Source organism: Nipponia nippon, unplaced genomic scaffold, assembly GCF_047370975.1.
Source record: "Nipponia nippon isolate SJK-2023a ecotype South Korea unplaced genomic scaffold, ASM4737097v1 scaffold_40, whole genome shotgun sequence".
In the NCBI taxonomy this organism is placed as follows: Eukaryota; Metazoa; Chordata; class Aves; order Pelecaniformes; family Threskiornithidae; genus Nipponia; species Nipponia nippon.
Window position 1 is genome coordinate 64,697 of NW_028262359.1, and position 13,207 is coordinate 77,903.

Below are 13,207 nucleotides of genomic sequence, written 5' to 3' on the forward strand. Positions count from 1 at the left end.
TGCCCTGGGGAGGAGAGACCGCCAAGGGGAGGCTCACCCACGGGCCCTGTCTCAGGACAGGCAGCAGCACGCTCGTAACAGGGTCAGGTCGCAGCTCTGCCCTGGCCGGGGCAGGCAGCCCGTGGGCATCCCCGGGGAACCACTGCACCTTTCTCCCCAGGAGCCGTGCGCGGTGGCAGGAAGGGCCGGGACCCCGTCCGCGCTTTCGTTTCATTTTTTGCAGTTCAAGGCTGGGGTGCGTAATGCCACTGATGTCACCTGGAGTCGCTGGCCCAGCACTAAGTGATACTGCATAAGTCATCTGAAATAAAACACAATGGTGTTGCCAGCAAAGCAGGGAGTGGCCACCAGGGCCGGTGTTGGGCCAGGGGCAATGGGGTCAGCACCGCGCTCCGCAGTGGTGTGGCTCGCGCAGCCTAATGTCAGGAGGGGAGAGAGCTCTGGAAGAGCGGGCAGGGAGCCAGGCGAGCGCAGTGGGCACCTCATCAAACGCAGGTGCTGCTTGCACCAGCCAGCACAGCCCTTCCACGCAGAAAGCTTGCGGCAGAGGCTGGGATATCGCAGAGCCCGGAGCTGGTCCCCGTACTGCACTGGGGACGAGCCTGTGCTGGGAGTTTTGGGAATGGCTGCTCCACGGTCTCAGCCTGTGCTGCCCCAGGGCTGTTATTTTTCACCGTTTTCTGTGTTCTTGCGCCGGTCCCACAGTGGTTAGCTGTGAGCCAGCAAGAGGAAGGAAGCCAAGCCTGGGCCTCACGCCTTGGGTTAAAGGGCAGCAATGATAAAAATGCCCGGAATGAGTTCTTTGGCTGAGGAGGAGGCTCGCACCTTGTTTCCATCAGGCAGAGGAACAGAAAGAGCCTGGTATTTCTGCCACGCTGCTCCTCCTCCTTGCCGCAGAGCCTCCATGACACCTATTTCCCTCGCACGCTGCCGGGATCGGAGCGCAGGCTGTGTGTGCATCGACGTGGCTTGCACGCACGCGTGGCCCCACACTCTGGCTTAGGTTGGTGTTACAGCCCCTGCTTGCCCTCCCCGCTCTGTTCCCTCTGTTTTTCCCAAGATCGACCTGCATCCCATGGATGTCCCAGCAGGTGCCTGCATTGGCGTCGTGGGAGCACGCCAACACAGCAGAAACATGAGCTTTTCAGGGCAAAATATCCTGCTCAGCCCTTGGCAAGTCCCATCTGGGTGTTGCTGAATGGAAACCCTCTCTTTTTTGCGTGGTGACTCCCCGAGTGTCGGTAGTGCCATCTCCTTTCCACCATAGTGACATATTGACAGTTATGAAGGCATGAAATGAAATTTGCCTCCTATTGCTGAGGAGGGCTGTGTGGCCAGTACAAAACACCTCCTGCTCACCGCTTTAAAGGAATGAGGTTTTCCTTTTTTTTTTTTTAAAGGAATCAGGGTTTCTCGGAGAGGTGGGAATTTCAGTCAGTAGCAGCAGTAAGGCACACCCTCCTTTTCAAGGGAAACCTAAACCCCCTGTCAGCATCCATCCTATTTTTATCCACTAGCACCAGCTGCTGGATATTGGTGGGAGCAGAAAAACTCGCAGAAATCTGAGCGCCTGGTTAAAAAAGCAGCTGGAAATACAGCAATGGAGCCATCGTCTTCCCCCCCCGTTCCTGCAACCGGACACCTCAGCCCCGGGGCTGCTGAACCCCCAAAGGAGCCGGTTGTGTTGGGACTGCTTTGGCAAGGTGTCTGAGGCAGAAAGCAGAGAGGTCGGGCTGGGATGCCTGAAAAAACCCCAGCCAGGGCCAGATGCGTCCTCCCTCTCTTCCCTTTCCCTGGCCACGCGCGGTGCAGCAGGGGCTTGGCTGGAGAACCCGATGTGTGCGTTGCTCAGGGGACGTGTCCGTGCCGAGGAGCCTCTCTTGGGACGAGCTGTTTGGGAGCTTTCCCCACCCCTGGGGCGGCTGGCAGCCAGCCGCCACAGCGCATCCGCCGGGGCTGGGAACAGGAGGCTGCCGGCTCTGCAAAAGCCATTTGCAGCTGCTCCATGCATTTGGGCACCCGAGAAACTTCCTCTGCTCCGCTTGCACGGGGAAGGCTCTGCCTGGAGCCTGCCCTGCATCCCTGGGACATGCTGCCCACGGCAGGCCACCGAGGCTGTGCCTCATCCCGCTGCCTGGTCACAGCCCAGTTTGCCCCGCACCCCTGGGCACATTTGGGAGAGACACCGAGGGACAAGTTACCCACAGCACAGCGGCAGGTTTGCAGGCGCAGCACTGCTGCCCGCTGCCAGGGAGGGGACATGGGACAGCCCCCATCCCCAGGGACCCTGCTGCCCTCGGCGATGCTGCACGAAGCCTCCCCATGGGAGGGTGCTTGTGGGGCAAGACAAACCCCGTGGGTTTGAGGCAGGGCAGAAAACAGAGCCAAGCCCTGCATCCCCACAAAAACCCTTTATTTTGCACCTTGTGCCCAGCCTTCACGCTGGGCTGAACTTGCCTGGGAGAGCATGAACCTGTGGGCTGAGAGCTGCTGAAATACAGCACGTCAGCATGGGCAGAGCCTGGCTGGGGGAAGCGCCATGTCATTGCCATCCTGGGCCTCCTGGATTTCCCCACTTGCTGTTATTTTATCCGGGTGAAAACACTGGTGCCAATCCTGCAGGAAACCCCAAATCACAGTGGTTCATCCATCTGGGGTCACCTGTGCTGTGGTGGAGGGTACAGAGGGGAAACCCGAGGGTGGGCACTGTGTTCCCTGCTGCCTCGCTGGATGCTGGTGGTATGCCCTGGGCTCCTATACCCTGTAGCAGAGGCTGCACCGAGTGCTGGTATCATGTCCTGCTCTCTCCCTGCTGGGGAAAGTGCAAGGAGAGTCCCTGGGCCCTGTCCTGGGGTCACCCACCCTGGGGCACGCCTGGGATGCAGGGGCTGGCCAGGTCACAGGGATGCTCCTTAGCCCCTGCTCGTCACTGGTAACAAACCCATTTCACCCTCGCAGTCCTGCCATGCCTCGTCCTGGGGGATTTCTCCCTTCTCCAGCCTGGGGTGCAGGAAAGTTTGGCACAGTGGTGGCCAGGACCCAGTGCTCACCGGGTGGCTTTCCAGTCCTCAGCGGGGCTGTCGGCTGCCTCCCGCAGGAGCCACAGGGCGTGCAGGGTCTCCTCCCCATTGGTGCCCACATAGCACTGGCCCAGGAAGGCAGTCGTCCGGGCTGCCTCTGAGCCTGGAAGGGTATGAGGTGGCATGAGTTGGGGTGATGAGGCACAAAGGCACCCCCCTGCATCCTGCTGGCATCCCTGCTGCAGGGTGATGGCCCCCTCTTGCCTACCTTGGAGCCGCCAGTGCACGGTGAAGGAGAAGGTGGGCTGTGGGACCAGCCCTGCATCCTGCTGGGACCCCTCCAGTGGCGAGGTGAGGATTTCGGAGTCACCGGCGGCTGGCCCCGGCAGGTAGGAACCGGAGAACCTGCCATCCTTGCCCAGGACAGACACGACCATCCGGCAGCCGGTGTCGCTCCGCCACGACCCAGAGAGGAGGCACTGCAAGGCCAGGGCTGTGTCTTGGGGTGCCTGGCCAGGCAGGGGGGGCATCCTGCTCCCGCCTCACCACGCTGGCTCTGCCTGGGGGTGCCTACAGCAGTGGGGGCCATGCCACGGACCCTGTGTGAAGCGGGTGCCACCGGCATCGCCACCATCACACCCGTGGCACTGATTGCCTTCAGCCCAGCTGCTGCTCTGGGCTGTTTGCTGCTGCCACCCAGGGAGAGCGGGTCCTCCCCATGCCAAAGCAGAGGGTGTGCTCCTTTCCCTGCATGCTTGGTGGGAAATGGGCTTTCTCCAGGGCACGGCTCCATTTGCCTGTCTCTGGACAGATTCCCGCAGCAAAGAGCATCCTCGCAGGAGCACTCCCTCCCTCCCAGCCTCTCCACAGCTTCCCTCAGCACTGTGTAGTGCTGGTCCCACCAGCTCCGGCAGCCCAGCCCCGGCTCCCTGGTGAGCACCACGGCCCCAGCAGCAGCCTTCGGGGTCTAGCAGGGTGCCAACGCCACATCCCCATCGCCACCCATCCCCGTACCTTCCTCTCCGCAGGGCTGACGCACGCCACCAGAGCCAGGGTGAGGACCAGGGCAAAGGCACCACTCCCCATGGCCACGGGGCTGCGAAGGGCCTGTTAGGGCTCCCCCCCGGCCCCGTGCCCTGGGCCCTTTATAGGGCTGTAACTGGAGCCCCGCGGGCACCGGGCTGGGAGCCGTGGGGCGGGTGGCCGGGTGGCAGGGTGCCCGGGACAGGACAGGCGAGGTGAGGAGGTCTGCGTGACCTGGGCAGTGCCGGAGGAATGCGGGGATGAGCACGGCTGTGGAGAGAGGTGGGGGCACGGGTGTTTTTTTTAAGGCCTTTATAGCAGCCTGGAAAGCATCAACTACCTCCCTCGGGAATCCGTCTCCTGCGCATGCAGGCTGGAAATCATTACCTGTTTAAACATTTAACCGCTCCCTGCTTTGCTGCTGCCGCTGCCTGAGCAGGGTGTCACCCAGGCGGTGCCAGGGCACCCCTGGCAGAGGCAACTGCAGCGGCTGCAGCGCTGCACGGGAGGGAAGGCTCGCCCTGCCTTCTGCTTTAGCAGCAATAACGTTTCCCCAGCATCTTCTGGATATCAGCTGCTAATTTTGCTGCATTTGCTTTTACAGGCGTTAGAGGAAGAAGTAACCACAGGGGGGCACTGGAGTCCAGGCGAGTGTGTTTGCTAAACACACCCAGCATGCTAACCAGCCTTGCACTTGAACCTCTTCTTTGTACGCGCTGCTCTTAGGGGCTTTGGATGTAGAAAACACAGAGTGCGCTGTCCCTGTGTTCCTGAGCTGCTTCTCTGCTCGCTGCAGTGCCTGGAGCAGTCTTGGGGCTGTGGGCAACTGAAAATCAAGGTGGGATTCAGCTGCATAAACAGACGCTGCTCCCCGGGCAGCAGTGTCTGGGGTGCTGGACGGCCCAAGGGCTGCGGTGTTGTGCATACTGGGGGTGGGGGACTCCCACCCTGGGGTGGCACCGCTCGGTGCCCACCACGAGCCCCAGAACAGCCCGGGACCCCGCCGCTGCGGCTGCTGCTCAGCGCCTCTCCCTGTGGTCTGGGTGACCTCAAAGGCTGGGGCGAGCGGAGACCACCCCTCTCCTAACACACCACTCCTCCTTGTCGCCTTTTACAGTCCCAAACTCATGGGCTTATCATAGGGGCCTGAGAAATCCTCCCCCCGCAGGGGATCTCTTGCCCTTGCCCTGGATGCTACACTCCATCCTTTCGGCCTGGCACCAGGCCATGCCTTTCTGCGCTCTTTGGCAGGGACAAGCTGCCCTGTGTGAGGTGCCAGGGAGGTGGCAGCCACCACTCCACGTCACGGCAGCGTGCACCAGCCTCGCTGGGGCTGGGCCAGGCTCGACGGACTGTACGGCTAGTGTGCTGGCATCCCCAGGCTGGATTCTGCTTGTAACGCTTCTGCAAGAGGCTTCGTGTGCACCCATGGACCTGCCAAAAACTTTGCGTCAGAAGAGCTGACTAAACTTGGCAGGTGTCCACGGAGGCAGATAGAGTGGCACTGCCAAAATGCAGCGGCAGAGAAGGGTAAAATCCCTTGTTGTAACCCAGGGGGATGGGATGGGATGGGATGGGATGGGATGGGATGGGATGGGATGGGATGGGATGGGATGGGATGGGATGGGATGGGATGGGATGCAATGGGACCCAATGGGATGCAATGGGATTCAATGGGATGTGATGGGATGGGGGCTTTAACTGTGCACATTTTACTTCGGGTGCTGTGCAGCACAAAGGAGGCACTTTGCTGGCACCTCCCATCTACTGGTACCGTTACCTCCATCACCCAACCCTATGGAGCATGGAGTCCCGGGACTGGAAAGGCATCTGGTGGGGATGGGTATGAAGGCACTGCAAGGAAGGCGGCTGGATTCGGGGTGCTGATGCCACCTCTGCCACCAGCAGGCAGGCAGGGAGTGATGGCGCAGGGTGGAAGTTCGGGTTAGGATGAGGGGGGAAATGACCCCAGGGAACTGGATGGAGGGAATCAGTGAGGGATGCAGATGTCCCTGGGGAAGGGCAGTGGTCAGCCCTTGCCTCTGGAGGGGTACCCCTGGGAACAGAAGGTGCCTCATTTTTTTAAAAAAGACTACCACAGCGGACAAGATTTTTAAATTTTATTTTTATGTGAGAGGCCGGTTTTGCTTGCCTTGTGGGGACCAGGCTACAGCCAGAGCATGCCGTCATGGGGTGGGCCAAGATGCGTCCTCACAGGATGGGGACAAGCTCGGCAGGATCTTTCCTTTTGGGATGCGTTTGCGTGTGAAGACGTTTCTGCCCACCCTGTGGGAAGCAGAGAGTTCCTGTGGGATGACCTGCAGACATGGCTCACTCAGGGCTGCCAGTGCCGGCAGGTGACAGGGGTGTCCCTAAATGCCCCACAACTTGCCTGGAGCAGCTGCCTGATGCTCCTGGCCAGGGGAAGCCCCTTGCCAGAAGGCACTGGCAACCCCGCTGCAAACCCACCCTGGGGGGTTCCCAGGGGTGCTCCCCTCGCTCAGGGGGATGCTCATCTTCAGGGGTCCTAGGAAGGGCCCCTCTGTGGGGCCGCTGCCCCCACATTCCCCCACTACCTCGTGGCTTTCCAGTCCTCCTTGAGGGACCCGACAGCTTCGCGCAGCAGCCACATGGTGGTCAGCGTCTCCTTCCCGGCCGCATCCACGAAGCACTGCCCCGCGAAGGCGGTGGTGGCGTCTGGGGGAAGGGGTTGGTGGGGGGTTGGTGGGGACGGCACCCACGCTCACTGGCTGCTTCCCCCTCCCCGGGGTCCTCCCAGCCGCAGCCATGTTCCCACTCCAACGGCTGCCCAGCCCATGCCAGGTGGACCTGCCCTTCCCAAGCGGCTCCCTCGGGTGAGACAGGCTCTGCAGCACGGCATCCACCGTGCCCTAACGGGGTCCGGACCCACCACGGTCACCTTGGGCTGCCCAGCAGGGATGGATGCAAAGGTGCTGGGTGAGGAGAGGCTGCCTTGTGTGAGCCCAGCATTGCCCATTAGCCACATGCTGGGCAAGCACCGCTGCTTCCCTCTGCTTAGCTGCACCACAGCATCACCCAGCAGACTTCCCAGCAGAGGAAAAATCCACCTGCGCGGCTGCCGGTGTCCCTGCGGTGCCGTCCCCAGTTGTCCCAGCACTTACTGGAGAACTTGTCCCAGCGCACGGTGAAGGCGAAGGTGGGCCAGCCTCCCTCGCCGGGCTGCTGTTGGGCGCCTTTCAGGGGGGAGGCACGGGCGCAGCCACCGGTGAGGGTGACCTGCGTGAGGTATTTCCCATGGAAGTCTCCGTCGTCCCTCACTGCCGAAATCTCCATCAGTGAGTCCTGCTCATTCCTCCAGAGCCCGCTGAGCCGGCACTGAAGGGACATGGCCACGGGCCCTCTGACCCCGCACATGGCACGGAGCGGGACCCCATCCCTCCCATGGCCGGAGCTGCAAACCCTGCTGTGAGTGCGACTGAGAGGCGCGGCTCTCCCCGTCCCCAGTTTGGGGAAATGCTCCCCCAGGTGCTGCTGGCTGCTGAGTGGATGGTGCAGCGAGGCCAGCGCGTCCCAGCCCATCAGCACGCATGGTACAGCCAGACACAGACCCCATGGGAGGGGATGCCCTGCACACTGTACCCCCTGAGCACAGACCCCATGGGAAGGGATGCCCCGAGCATGGTGCCCTGGACACATATCCCATGGGAAGGGATGTCCCATGCACGGTGCTCCCAGGCACAGACCCCATGGGAGGGAATGCCCTGTGCACGGTGCCTCTGTGGGAGCAAAGCTTTGTGGAGGTGGTCCCAGGTGGCTGGGGGTGACCCAACGATACCCTGCCCGTTGCCTGGACTAGGTGCTTGCAAAGTTCTCCTGCTTGTCCCAGTCTAAAACAACATTTAAGAGAGAACCCCTGGCTGCCCACACAGCATCCCACTGCCATGTCTGCCATGTCCCCATCATCACCCGTCCCTGTACCTTCCTCTCCACAGGGGTGACGAATGCCGCCAGAGCCAGGGTGAGGACCAGGGTGAAAGTAACACTCCCCATGGCAAAGGGGCTGTGAAACGCCCAGCACGGCTCCCTCCCAGCCCCACACCCCAGTCCCCTTTATAGGGCTGTAACTGGAGCCTCACGGGCACCGGGCTGGCAGCCGCGGGGCAGGTGGCCGGGTGGCAGGGCGCCCGGGACAGGACAGGCGAGGTGAGGAGGTCTGCGTGACCTGGGCAGTGCCGGAGGAATGCGGGGATGAGCACGGCTGTGGAGAGAGGTGGGGGCACAGGGGTGGTTTGCACATCCACTATCCAAGAGGCTCTGCCAGCCCATTCCTTGCTCGGCAATGGAGTCCTTGGGGTGGGCACAGCCTGGCGCTGCCCCACTGCCACCGTCCCAGTGCTGCCATCCAAACACAGCGCTGCAGCGTGCACAGCCTGACCAGCTCTTCTCTGCTGCACTGCGGGGTGGTGTGTCTGCCCACGGGAGCTCGTCCTCGTGGCAGTCCCCTCCTGCGTTACAAGTTTCTGCTGCGCTTTCTAGGCTGTTTTTTCTCCTGGCTGTGCTGGGCTTTCCCTGGGTCTGAGAGCTCCCACTGCAGTGGGAGCACTAGGGCACCTCAGAATTAATCCCTCTTGTCAGTGCAGAAAGGCTTTTCTGGAAGATAGGTAGGTATTAAAATTTGCTTGTTCCCGTGGAGGGGATGCCCTGTGCATGGTGCTCCCATGCGCAGACCCCATGGGAGGCGACACCGCATGCATGGTGCTTTGAGGCTGGGCAGGGTACAGCTCCAGGGCAGAGCCCTCTCTGAGCCCTCCCAAGGGGTCCCTAGTGATACAAGAGCGTAGCAAGGGTGGGCAGGGGTCCTTGGACCGCCTGGCTCTTGCACAGGGACATGGCACAGCCACCTCCTCCAAGATATCCCTGCAGCTGGGTGAACACATCGCTGCTGATGCTGCAGGGGAAGACAGAGCTGGCAGCTGGCTGCGTCCAGTTCAGGAGGGATCTCTCTGGCCCCTGCCCTGCACAGGGGATAAGCATCTGCTTGGAGCATCCTCCAGAGACACATCTGCCCTGGGCTTGAAGACACCAGGAGGGCCACTCTCCTCTTCCCGGGGAGCAAAGCATGGCCCACAGAGGTGGTGGTGGAAACCACGGGGAAGGGGTGGGAGGTGGGAGAGGGTGCTGGGGTGGGGTCTTCTCTCTGTTAGGCAGCCAGCTTGCCAGTTTGGGAGTGGAAAAGGCTGCTTGTGGGTGGGCGACGTTTCCCTCCCCAGCCTCCTGTCCTGCTGGCACCAGGGACACGGCACTGGACAGGCATGGGATACGCAGGCCGTGGTGGGATGAGCCCAGCTGAGCCTGCATCCAGCTCTGTCTCACCTCGTCCTGGGCGGGATCTGCCTGGACAAGAGCCGGAGGTGGGGAGCAGGAGATGCCAGCAGCCATGCAGCTCTGGGGTTGGGGATGGGGGAGCACTGGGGACAGTGCAGGAGAGGGGAGGGGACCATCAAGGACACCACAGGGAGGGCAGGGGAGCTCTGGGGACACTGCAGAGATGGGGAAGCATTGGGGACACCACAGAGGAAGGCGGGCGATCATCAAGGATGCTGCAGGGAGGGCAGAAAAGCATCAGAGACATCCCAGGGAGGGCAGGGGAGGTCTGGGGACGCTGCAAGGAGGCTGGGAAAGGAGAAGCACCTGAAAATCTCCAGTTGACGGTGAAGCTGAAAGTGGGCTGCCTCTTCTGGTTCGTATGGTGCTGGGACCCCTGCAGTGGTGACAGCCATGTCTTGTTCATGGTGGCTGTCTCAGGCATGCGGTAGGAGCCTGCAAAGTCACCTTTTCCATTCACGGCCCCGACGGTCATGTTGGAGCCCAGGTCGTTGATCCAGTTCCCGGTCAGCACGCACTGGAGTGGAGGGGACTCGGCGCTGGTGCCACAGCACAGCCCGGGTGCGGGCAGGGTGGCAGGAGCGGGCACCCGCCGGAGCCTCAGAGGGGAAGCTGTCCTGAGACAGATGATGTGGGGCACTGAGATGTTCAGTGCTGAGACATTTCTGAACAGTCGATAGGAACAGTCCCTGCAGAAATGGTTGCATAGGATGGTCTTCCAGATACGGTTAAGACATATAAGTGCTGGAGGACCCCTGCAACAGCGACTCCTTCTCCATCCAGGCAGTGACCGACTGTTTGAGGGATTTGATCCCCTATGTGAGCGTGCCAAGATCCCAGTACATTAGTTTTTCTTTTTTTAACGAATGCACTGTGTGAGCACCTGTGCAACACAGACGCAGCAGCAGTGATACACTGCGTGTGACTGCAGGGTGCCTCCTCCTGCTCCCCGTGCCCCTGAAGGCGTTCATGGGGAATGACCACGACCAAGGCTTGCCATGCAGCGGCTGGTTTTCCTCCCAGAGGGAAGTCTGCAGCGGGGCTGAAGGGGACCCCGCTGCTCACCTTTGCTGTGCCAATGAGCTTGAGCTGGAAGAAGGCAAGTAGTGCCGGGTTTGCAGCTCGGAGAGGCAGAGCAGGCACAAGCAGCGTGCAAAGCACTGCGAGCAGGTCTTGCAGCTGGGTAAAACCCAGTGCTGATGAATGCCCAGTGCCCATGGGGAAGCGTTCTCAGCCACAGCATCCCCCCGGCCCCTGTGTGCACCCTGGCACACCACGTCCTGTCGCCTGCCACCCCAAAAACGAGATGCTGCATGCATCTCAGCCTTGCTGGGTGCCCCGATATAGGGACTGGCCTTGCAAACAGCTCTGCCAGTCCATGCCCACTGCATTTCTCAGCGGCACCGTGGCTGCCTGCAAGGCTTTGCAGACTGCTCAAACCGCGGTCAGCACTGCTGCCTTGCTGGAGCACTTCAGAACTGCTGCACAGCCCCCAAGGAGCCCTGCCCCAGGGAAACGTTGACATGAAGGCAATAATAAAATCAGGAGGATGCATGCAGAGAGGATGCATGCAGCAAGGCTGCAGGCTTAGCGGGCCGCCCCTCCACTGAGCTGGCCACGCTTCAGGGTGAGAGCAGAGTCCTGTGGTCCCTCTGCCACCCTCTTTCCTGATTCTCGGGTTCCTCTAAAGCAGGTAAAAGGCTGCACAGGCCAAAGGACACCACAGCAGAGGGCTGAGGTAAGAGCATGCTGCTCAGAAAGGCTGTAAGGGAACTGAAAAAGCTGGAGAAATTCCAGGGAGGCACCGCGAAAGAAGCAGCAGCATCGCTCCAGAACCAGAAGATGGAGCCAAGGGAGAAAAACATGAAAAGCAAACCACATGCAAGACTGCAACGAGGTGGGCTAAAACACAGAGCAGGTGGAAAACTTGCTAAAGCCACGGATGCTGTTAGCAAAGCTCTCCCACGGCATTCATGGCAGGAAACCTGGGGGAAAAGCGGGAGGTGGCAGCCCTGCCAGCCCACTCCTGCCTTTCGGCTGCTCGCATCCCAGGCAGGGTGCCAGCGTGGGGCGTGCAGCACCGTCCGGGTTTTTTTTGGGACTGGACAGCTCGAAGACCAAATTTCAGATTCAGACCTGGAGCTGAGTTTCCTGGAAATCATTCCTTTTGGCTGGGAGGGGTGACTGAGGCAGCACTGGCACTGCCCATTACAGTAAGTCACAAAGTCTGGCAGGCAAGGAGTTTGGGGCTGGATTTGCTGGATGTCCATTTTCCAGTAAATCACACACGTGTTCCTAGGAGGAGCTTTGGGGCTGGATGTGCTGCAGCTACTGGCGCTGTGCTGCCGGTACGAGCAGCCCTCGCTGCTCACCAGGTTTGCGGACACAGCCAAGCCCCCGTGCCGGCCTGCCTGAGGGCTGCCTAGGAGCCAGGGGGACTCCCAGCCAGGTTTTTGGGGTGCAGAAGGGCCCCCCAGCTTCCCCTCCCATCATCTTCACCTGGCATTGAGCAGGGAAGAGCCAGTGCTAGCCTGTGCTTGGTGTGAGAGGGTCACTTTGGGGACACACCATCCCATTTGGGCTGGAAAAGGGGCTTTCTTGCAGACGGTCTCTTCCTGGAATCACAGGGTGTTAAGTCCCGGTCTGATTGTAAGGCTCGGGGAAGGTTTGTAATGATCCCAAGGGTGAAATTAAGACACAAACGAGGTCATATGCCGCCAATCAGACATTTTATTGGGTAAATATAAAAGAGTAAAGCGATAGGAAAGGCAGGAAATACTAGGAGGAAATTAAGCAAGCATTCAGAGAGATAAGCAAAGGATAGTCACCACCGTGGATCCAGCGGCGTCCCGTTGGTCCTCAGTCTTCAGTTTTTCGGTGGTGGATGGCCACACTCAGGTTTTGTTGTGCCGTCTTTTAGCTGGTGTTGGAGAGGGAGTTTGCCCTCTCGTTTCCGTTTGGTTACCCAGGGCAACATCCTGGACCCAACACATGCCCATCAACTGGTGGGGCAAGCGGCCTGACCCGGATACCAGTTGGTGTCCTATTCCTGGTGGTACCTGGTAAGCCAAAGAATGGCCTGCTGCTTCAGCAAGTTTGCACAAGTTGCCTTGCCAGATGGTGGTACTTGATAAGCCAAAGAGTGGTCTGCCCTCGGGTCTTATCAGACAAAAGAGTGGTCTACTGTCCGGTCTGACCAGATAAACACACACAAGCAAGCTTTGAGACAATTGTTCTTAACACTTTGGTCTCTTACACAGGGTGAGAGCTTCACCCCACACCTACGGCCGTGCTTTAGCCTAGCTGCCCCAGGACATATCCACAGACTGCACAAGGTTGGGTTTAAAGGAAAAAAAATTAATTTTATTTGGTTTGGGGGGATACCTTCCCCCAGAGCTGCTAACAACCCCGATGCTGGTACACACTGATGCTGCTGAGGGGTCTCCCAAGCCCAGCTGAAGTGAGAGGGTTCTCCCTCCTCCTCTGAGCCCATCCGAGTGAAGACGTTGTGGCCGGGTCCTGCGGGGAAGCAGAAGTCCATCAGTGCCCAGCCGGCGGAGAGGCAGGAGTCCCAGGAGGGGGTCCCGTGGCTCAGCCGGTGGCTTTCCAGTCGCTGGGTGGGAAAACTTCTTCCAGTTGATGATGAAGCCGAAGGTGCACTGCCCATCCTCATCCGAGTGCTGGGAGCCAATGTGGGCGGCCGGCTCGATGGCTTTCTGGGCGCTCAACACAGCGGTGTGGTACTCGCCGGAGAAGTTGCCCTGGCTGTCGACTGCAGACCCGTGCGTCCTGGAGCC

General features: G+C 60.4%; 1 protein-coding gene across 1 annotated transcript; it reads right to left on the bottom strand.

The window, feature by feature from the left end:
* Nucleotides 1-2,582: 2,582 nt before the first annotated feature.
* LOC148053023 (avidin-like) lies at nucleotides 2,583-4,106 on the bottom strand. The gene is made up of 4 exons (XM_087777688.1): nucleotides 4,035-4,106; nucleotides 3,289-3,499; nucleotides 3,051-3,183; nucleotides 2,583-2,616 (listed from the first exon to the last, which is right to left on the bottom strand). The coding sequence occupies exons 1-4, from the start codon at nucleotides 4,104-4,106 to the stop codon at nucleotides 2,583-2,585; spliced, it is 450 nt and encodes a 149-aa protein (XP_087633814.1).
* Between the last annotated feature and the right edge of the window lie 9,101 nt (nucleotides 4,107-13,207).

Coding starts and splice junctions, on each gene's coding strand:
- LOC148053023 (XM_087777688.1), bottom strand. CDS start 4,106: ATGGGGAGTGGTGCCTTTGCCCTGGTCCTCACCCTGGCTCTGGTGGCG. Junction 3,500..4,034: donor TCAGCCCTGCGGAGAGGAAG/GTACGGGGATGG, acceptor CTGGCCTTGCAG/TGCCTCCTCTCTGGGTCGTG. Junction 3,184..3,288: donor CGTGCACTGGCGGCTCCAAG/GTAGGCAAGAGG, acceptor ATACCCTTCCAG/GCTCAGAGGCAGCCCGGACG.